Below are 9,139 nucleotides of genomic sequence, written 5' to 3'. Positions count from 1 at the left end.
GACGTGCTGTGGACTATCTACGGAGGGACGACACTTGGAGTCCTAAAGACTTGTTCTTGTTCGGTTCGGGCGCAGCTAGGGAGGGCACGCAACAAAGAGTATGCATCTAAATTATGCTATATGATTATGTGTAAATAATATGTTGTCTTGGGTTAATGGTTGTTTCCGCATGATTTATGTAATGTCATATGTATCATAACCTAACAGTGGTATCACGAGCCCCTTATTATTTTCATAATCTAAATTGCATGAACATGGTTAAATATTACAAATTTGCAAGAATTAAAAGGGGTGATTAATTTTCGTAATTGTTAATTAATTGCAAATTGCGTTTATTTAATTATATGTACGCAGTTTTTCGGCAGTTTCTTCATTACTCATCCGAATTGAGTGATTTTTGTGTCAATTCCGCATGTAAAAGGCATTCTAAAATTTTGACAAAAATAGTCTTTTTCTGCCGAACCCAGAATTCTCAAATTCGAAGCCTAACTATGACTTTTCGAAGGTTTTAGTTTTTCGAATGCAAAATTTCGTAAATTTAAGATGTTAAATTAAATATTTGCGATTCCTGTTGATAAATCTTGAATTTTTGATTGACCTACTGCATATGTTTAACAAGTTTGAATGCCTAGTCTTGTTAATTATGCAATCTAATTTGTAATTATGATTAATTTGTTGAAAATTAGAATAATTTAGAATTAATTTGATTTTCATAATTAATTGTAATTTAATTAGAAACCTATGATTAAAAACCACCATAAAAATTGTAAATTTACGATAAATTTTAAATTTTTATGACCTAGACTTGAATCCATATCAATCGGAAATCAATTGGATAATAAATTTTCGATTTTTCGCCCTAAAATTATGAAATTAATAATATTTATTAATTTGTCATTAATTTTAAATATAAATTTTGAATTTTATGCGATTCGTTCAAATAACTTGCACGCACGAAGCAATGGACGCTTCGTGTTACCCTTAAGGGGTGTTGTATAATGCGGGCATGCGACGACGAGCAAGGGAGCTCGTCGCCCGTGCGGCACGAATGCAATGAGCAAGGGCGTAGTGCACGAGCACAAGGCAGCAGCCCTGCCTTGTGTCGTGTGCCACGAGCAATGAACGAATGGGCATGGGCGAAGGGCGAGCCAAGGCAGTCGCGTGTGGGCAGCAAGCGAGCTGCGCCACAACGCGCGCTGCCTCGCACAAGTGCGCGCAGCCTCGCGCGCAGCGAGCGCAAGCTCGCGTGCCACGAGCGCTGCGCCCAGCACTGCTCGCGCGCGCAGCGCGCGATGTCGCTCGCCCAGCGAGCGATGTCGCGCCCCAGCGAGCGATGGCTCGCGCGCGCAGCGCGCGATGTCGCTCGCCCAGCGAGCGATGTCGCGCCCCAGCGAGCGATGGCTCGCGCGCACAGCGAGCGAGCCAGCGCGCCCAGCGAGCGATCTCGCGCGCGCGCACTGCGAGCGATAGCTCGCGTGCGATGGGGCGCTGTGCGGAGGCTTGCGATAGGACAGCAGCAGCTATGCGACGAGCGCATGGGCTGCGCGCACATGGCCAGCAATGGCTGTGTGCGTACGGCCCATGGGCGTGCAACGCGTAGGGTGTTTGCGTTTCGATTAGATCGTTTTGAATGTTTAATTTGAAAATTTCAGTTCACGTAATTTTAATTAATTTTAAAATTAATAATTTGAATTAATTTCTTGGATTTTAATTTTGAATATTATAATTATAATAAATGGAATTTATTCTAATTATTTTACTAAAATTAAAATCACGAATTAATTTAAATGCGACTGAAATTAAATTAAATTTTTGGATTCAATTATAAATTTATATGAGCTTTAAATTTTAATTAAATTTGTATGTTTCCGGTTAGACTAGAAATACAATTTTATGTTTAAAATTAGTAAAGCATATGAATTTATTGGTTTAAGTGGGAGCGCTTTTTAGTCATAAACTCTTGATTAGGTCTACAAATCCTTAAGGTTAAAACAACTTGATTAGAATTAATAAGGACTGAATAATTGGTAGATTATTGGTGCCCTTGATTAATTGCTGCAAATGTTTACGTGATGCATAATGTGTTTTACTAACCAGCTATGTGGGCCATTCATGATAATGAATGGGTGAATGGTATATATTGTATATGTACTGTTTTGCAGGTTATGAAGTGACTAGTATGGCCCAAATAGGATAGAAAATATGGTCTGCGTACCATTAATTTGAATGTAATTGGTCTAAAGCACCAAAGTTATTTTTCAATTCAAATATGGTCTGCGTACCATCAAATAGTTGTAATTAGTTATAGCTTATCCTATTTGAAGAAAATGGTGCCTCCCACGGAGATTTTCAAGACGGACTTTGAAGTCAAAGCTTCAAGATGAAGTCGGGCCATACTAGATCACAAATATCTTATGCATGTTTTAAGTTATTTATTGCTTTAAATATGTCTTAAAATGCATGAGATCAAAAGCTTGATTATGTTGCATGATTAAGGATTTTAGTTCACTTAAAATCTAACCAACATAGTAAGAGCCTTAAGTTCCAAACTTAAAAATTGAGTTAAAAGGTGCCATGCCAAAATATACACTTGCTTGGATATCCTTTACATCAATCTAGTAATAGTTTTCGCTCAGCGAGGTGTTACTTATTGGTCCTAAAGGGGCAAGGTACACAAATAATTGTGAGTACATGTTAGTTTTGGTGAAACTCAACGATATAAGTAAGGAGTCCTTTTATGTCGTGGCAAATTCGATAGGTTTACCTAATAAGTTCTTAGACGTACCTATCAACCAAGAATAGTTTCTAGACTATTAGCAAAAGGCTTTTGCTTACCTAAGATGTTCTAGGATTAAGTCGACAAACTGTGCTTAGTTCTTCAATGATTTTAGGATCTTGGAATCATTTTATTCACACCTGCCGGAACACATAACTTGAATAAAATGCTTAATAAACATTGAATTATGCATGTATGCTAGAATTTAAGTTTATTAAGAGAAACTGTGAATGGTTATTTATTTGTTTATTCTTTTCAATTGTAGTTTTTAATATGGCAAACAACAATCAAAACATCATCATGGGTTCTGAGCTTATGGTCAAGCTGAACCTGACAAATTTTCTTGAATGGGAAGCTAAGCTAGTTGAAATAGTCAAACTCAATGGACTTGAGTATGTACTATCACATCCCATGCCAAGCTACTATGCCAGAGACATGACCCCTGAGAGATTTTACGCCTGGGATGCGGATCTCAAAAAGGTTATGAGTCTCATGCTGAACAATATCCCTGATGATTGGGCTAGAAGGTTTGTAGCTTATGAACCTTTTACGCTCATCAAGAATCTGAGGGATATCTGTCGTGGAAGTACGGAGGACAGGGACCTGAACGCCCATGAGTTGATTGAATCAATGTCTGGGCTAAAGGTTAGTTCTCCCAACAGGTGTTATAGGATGGAGGTCCAAGAAACACATGTTCAGCTCCTTCGCACTAAACAGAGGGTAGGCGTCCCACTGAGGTTCCATGTGGATCTTATGTGTTCATATTTTGATCGCCTAAGTCTACTAGGAACACCAATAAGCGAAAGGATGGCAGTCTCTGTCTTGCTCAATTCACTACACAGTGGGTTTGGTCGCTTCAAGCAACAATACCTAAGTGAACCAAGAGAAGAAACAGTTGCAGAATTTATTCACCTTGTCAGAAAGGCTGAAATAGTACTGGACTGTGAAGCCAAAGATTTACTCAAGGCTAGAAAGAGACCATTCAAGAAAGGTGGAAAGTCCAAGGGCAATGCTAAATCAAAGCAGGACAAGTCCACATCAAGCTGTCTTTATTGTAATGGAATAGGCCATTACAAAAGAGAATGTCCAAAGCTAAAGGAAGATCAGAAGAACGGAACAGTCGTTCCATCTTCAGGTATTTTCGTTATAGACTGTATACTTGCTAATTCAACTTCTTGGGTATTAGATACAGGTTGTGGCTCACACTTATGTTCCAATCCACAGGGACTAAGAAGAAGTAGAAAGTTAAGCAAGGGTGAAGTCGACCTACGAGTGGGAAATGGAGCACGGATTGCTGCATTAGCTGTAGGAACTTACTATTTGTCGTTGCCCTCCGGGCTAGTTTTGGAAATGGAAGAATGTTTCCATGTTCCAAGTCTTACTAAAAACATCATTTCAGTTTCTTGCTTAGATGCTAAGGGATTTTCCTTTATAATAAAAGACAATAGTTGTTCGTTTTATTTTAAAGAGATGTTTTATGGATCTGCTAGATTAGTCAATGGACTTTATTTATTAGATCACGACAAACAAGTATATAACATAAATACCAAAAAGGCCAAAAAGGATGATTCAGATCTCACCTATCTGTGGCATTGTCGATTAGGCCATATAAACTTGAAACGCTTAGAAAGACTTCAAAGGGAAGGAATTCTAGAACCATTTGACTTAGAGGATTATGGTAAATGCGAATCATGTTAACTTGGCAAAATGACAAAGCAACCTTTCTCTAAAGTCGGATAAAGAGCAAATGAACTATTGGGTTTAATCCATACAGATGTATGTGGACCAATGAGTACAAATGCTAGAGGTGGTTTCAGCTACTTTATCACTTTCACTGATGACTTCAGTAGGTATGGTTATGTCTACCTAATGAAGCATAAGTCTGAATCCTTTGACAAATTCAAGGAATTTCAGAGTGAAGTAGAGAATCAATTAGGCAAGAAGATCAAGGCACTGCGGTCTGATAGAGGCGGTGAATATCTGAGCTATGAATTTGATGACCATCTGAAAGAATGTGGAATTCTATCAGAATTGACTCCTCCTGGAACACCACAATGGAACGGTGTGTCAGAACGGAGGAACAGAACCTTGCTAGACATGGTCAGGTCAATGATGGGTCAGGCCGAACTTCCATTAGAATTTTGGGGACATGCACTAAATACAGCTGCACTCACTATAAATAGAGCTCCGTCTAAAGCTGTCGAAAAGACTCCATACGAATTATGGTTTGGAAAGCCTCCAAATGTGTCTTTTCTTAAGATTTGGGGATGTGAAGTATACGTCAAACGATTAATTTCAGACAAACTTCATCCAAAATCTGACAAATGTATCCTTGTGGGCTATCCAAAGGAAACAAAGGGGTATTACTTCTACAATACATCTGAGAACAAAGTGTTTGTTGCTCGAGATGGTGTCTTTTTGGAGAAGGATCACATTTCCAAAATGACAAGTGGGAGAAAAGTAGACCTCGAAGAAATTCGAGTCGAACAACAAACTCTAGAGAATGCTCAAGATGACATTCAAGATGAAACTCAGAGATCTTTAGAAGAATCTGGTGAGAATCATGGTCAATCTAGAAATGTTACCCCGCGTAGATCGCAAAGATATAGATCTCAACCGGAGAGGTACTTAGGTATTTTGACGAACGAGAGCTATGACGTTCTATTACTTGAAAGTGATGAACCTGCGACTTACAAGCAAGCTATGACGAGCCCTAGCTCCAAGCAATGGCAAGAAGCCATGCAATCTGAATTAGACTCCATGTCTGAAAACCAAGTATGGGATTTGGTCGATTTGCCAGATGGCTACCAAGCCATTGGAAGCAAATGGGTTTTCAAACTGAAAAAAGACAAGGATGGGAAACTTGAAGTTTTCAAAGCTAGATTGGTTGCAAAAGGTTACAGGCAAGTCCACGGTGTGGATTACGATGAAACCTTTTCACCAGTTGCAATGCTAAAGTCTATTCGAATAATGTTAGCAATCGCTGCATATTACGATTACGAAATATGGCAGATGGATGTCAAAACTGCTTTCTTAAACGGCGTTTTAACAGAAACTGTGTTTATGACACAGCCTGAAGGTTTTGAGGATCCAAAGAATGCTAAAAAGGTATGCAAGCTAAAGAAGTCAATCTACGGATTGAAGCAGGCCTCCAGGAGCTGGAATATACGTTTTGATGAAGCAGTCAGTGACTTTGGTTTCATCAAAAACGCGGACGAATCTTGTGTATACAAGAAGGTCAGTGGGAGCAAAATTGCTTTCCTAGTATTATATGTCGACGACATATTGCTTATCGGAAATGACATTCCTATGTTGAACTCTGTCAAGATTTGGCTTGGGAAATGTTTTTCGATGAAGGATCTAGGAGAAGCACAGTACATATTGGGCATCAAGATTTACAGAGATAGATCTAAAAAGATGATTGGACTTAGTCAAAGCACTTATATCAATAAGGTGCTTGATAGGTTCAAGATGGCGGACTCCAAGCGAGGCTACCTACCCATGTCTCATGGAATGACTCTAAGCAAGACTCAGTGCCCAAAAACACTTGATGAGCGTAGACGAATGAATGGGATTCCATATGCATCATTGATTGGTTCAATAATGTATGCTATGATATGTACACGCCCGGATGTTGCGTACGCACTCAGTGCTACGAGCAGATACCAGTCAGACCCAGGAGAGGCGCATTGGACTGCTGCCAAGAATATTCTGAAGTACCTGAAAAGGCACAAAGATGACTTCCTGGTCTATGGTGGAGATGATGAATTAATTGTTAAAGGCTATACGGACGCAAGTTTCCAAACCGACAAAGATGATTTCAGATCACAGTCTGGGTTTGTCTTCTGCCTCAACGGAGGAGCAGTAAGCTGGAAAAGTGCTAAGCAAAGCACCATTGCGGATTCTACAACTGAAGCGGAGTACATTGCTGCACATGAAGCAGCAAAGGAAGCTATATGGCTAAGGAAGTTCATAGGAGAACTTGGTGTAGTCCCCTCCATTAAAGGACCAATAGCCCTGTATTGTGATAATAACGGAGCTATTGCACAGGCAAAAGAGCCTAGACACCACCAGAGAGTCAAGCATGTACTTCGTAGATTTCACCTTCTACGAGAGTTCGTTGAAAGAAAAGAAGTCGAGATAAGCAAAATTGGAACTGATGACAACATATCAGATCCATTAACTAAACCTCTGCCGCAAGCGAAGCACAACTCGCACACTGCAGCTATGGGAATCAAGCATATTGGAGAATGGCTTTGATGTCTCTGTTTAATGTTTTAAAGTTTTAGAGTTTAAATCTTTGTAAAACATTATTGGTTAATCATTCACAATAAATGAAAGGAATTCATTTTTCCATTTAATTTGTGGTTTATTAAATGATGAGTCCCTTCAACTTGACGATATATTCAAGATAGACTGTCAGGACCAGTCCTGTGACTAAGAAATGTCTATCAAGTGAACTTGAATGTCAAAGGTTGAAAATGGTCCCTAATCGGAGTTTTCTATAAAATTGGACGCATAGAAAACGTTAGACGATTAGAATGCAAGATGACTAGTAGTTCTGTTTCTTGAACTATGTGGACATGGCAATGTCATAATCATTTGCATAGATACTTACTTTGGGAAGACTAGTATCGGACAAGACCTATGAAACTTTACTGTAAGAGATGAAAGTCTGTCATAAGTAAATTTCATTAAATTATTAGACACTAAATCCTCAATACCTGAGTGATTTGAGATTACTTGTTTGAGAACTGGTTGCTTTGACGTTGACCAACCGTCGCACCGTAAAAGGAGGCTATAAAGGCAACGCTCAGGTAATCACCTATCAAACGAAGTCTAATCTCAAGATCGCAAGATTGGGATTGTCCTCCCATAAATCGGGATGAGATGCTTAAAAGTTGTACAAGGCCACTCGGAGAGCTAGAAACTGTGAAATGCATGGCCGTGCTCGGATGAATCATAGGCTATGATTATCTGTTTATTTGATCAGTTGAACTCTGAAACCGAGGAACACCTCTGGACATAATAAGGATGACAACTCTTACCTTATGTTCAAGAGCAAGCATCGAGCGACAAAGGAATTAGGTAATGCACACTTGTCCCTAAGGACAAGTGGGAGACTAAAGGAAATAATGCCCTTGGTCCAAGTATGCATTCTATGTTAAGTCTAATAAATGCGGTTCAGTATTAATTAACAAGTTAATAATTCAGTGAGATCAAGTGAGCTGAATGCCTAGCTAGAGGCCGCTTCAGTTCAAGTGGAATTAATGATATTAATCCACAGCTTACTCTTGACTGAACCCGTAGGGTCACACAAATAGTACGTAAACGGATCAAGTATTTAATGGCATTAAATACTCCATCTATGAATATTCGGAACCGACGGATCTTGGTTTCAGTGGGAGCTAAGATCGTCACAGGCAAGAAATGAATACTCCGGAAACGATGATATTGCCGGAAACGGAAATATGGATCGTATCGGAAATATGAATATTATCCAAGTCGTAGATGTTGCCGGAAACGGAAACATGGTACGTATCGGAAAATATTATTGGAAATGGAAATATTACCAGAATCGGAAATATTGCCGGAAACGGAAATATTGTCAGAATCGGAAATATTGCCGGAATCGGAAAATAATTCCGGAAACGGAAATATTAAATATTTGTTCGAAACGGAAATTAATTCCGGAATCGGAAATATTAAATATTGTTCGTATCGGAAATAGATTCCGGAAATGGAAATTTAATCGGAAGCGTATCGTACGAATTAGCATCGGACGAGGCTTGCCGGACGAAGGCCCAGCACGAAGCCGGGGCCATCGCCCAGCAAGCATGCGCGCCACAAGCCCAGCCAAGGCAGCGCCCAGGCCTACCGCAAGGCAGGCCCAGCGCGCGCCAAGGGCCACGGCTGCGTGGGCCGTGCTGCGCGGGCTGCTGCTCGCACGCGCATGGGCAGCCCTTGTGGCTGCCGTGTGTGTGTGAGTTTGTGCTCATGCGTGATTCCTGAATCTACAAGAGTCAGTGTATGATTGAGTTTCTATTCCTAATTGGATAAATTAATTAAATAGAATTCATGTAGGATTCTAATTTCGATTAATTCGTATCCTACTAGGATTACGATTCCTTTTCCATAACTCTATAAATAAAGGCCTAGGGGTCATAATTTATACACAAGTTTCAAAGTATTCAAAAGTGAGTTTTTTGAGAGAAAATTAAAACACACATCTTGCTCAAAAGTGCCGAAATTTTCTAGTACCTTAAGGGCGATTCTAGTTGGTCAATCTTAAGGCGGATCCGGACGTGCTGTGGACTATCTACGGAGGGACGACACTTGGAGTCCTAAAGACTTGTTCTTGTT

The 9,139-nt window shown here is 39.8% G+C and overlaps 1 protein-coding gene across 1 annotated transcript; it reads left to right on the top strand.

Moving 5' to 3' along the window:
* Positions 1–3,546: 3,546 nt before the first annotated feature.
* On the top strand, positions 3,547–4,125 carry LOC130460648 (uncharacterized). Its single transcript, XM_056827995.1, has 2 exons — positions 3,547–3,911; positions 4,001–4,125. The coding sequence occupies exons 1-2, from the start codon at positions 3,584–3,586 to the stop codon at positions 4,015–4,017; spliced, it is 345 nt and encodes a 114-aa protein (XP_056683973.1). The 5' UTR covers positions 3,547–3,583; the 3' UTR covers positions 4,018–4,125.
* Positions 4,126–9,139: the final 5,014 nt, after the last annotated feature.

The sequence above is a fragment of the Spinacia oleracea genome, chromosome 5 (assembly GCF_020520425.1).
Source record: "Spinacia oleracea cultivar Varoflay chromosome 5, BTI_SOV_V1, whole genome shotgun sequence".
Classification (NCBI taxonomy): domain Eukaryota; kingdom Viridiplantae; phylum Streptophyta; class Magnoliopsida; order Caryophyllales; family Amaranthaceae; genus Spinacia; species Spinacia oleracea.
Note: the sequence above shows the minus strand (reverse complement) of the source record. Positions and strands in the feature narration are given on the sequence as shown.

Bases quoted from the DNA above. Each gene is read 5' to 3' on its own strand.
- LOC130460648 (XM_056827995.1), top strand. From the start codon at position 3,584: ATGGCAGTCTCTGTCTTGCTCAATTCACTACACAGTGGGTTTGGTCGC.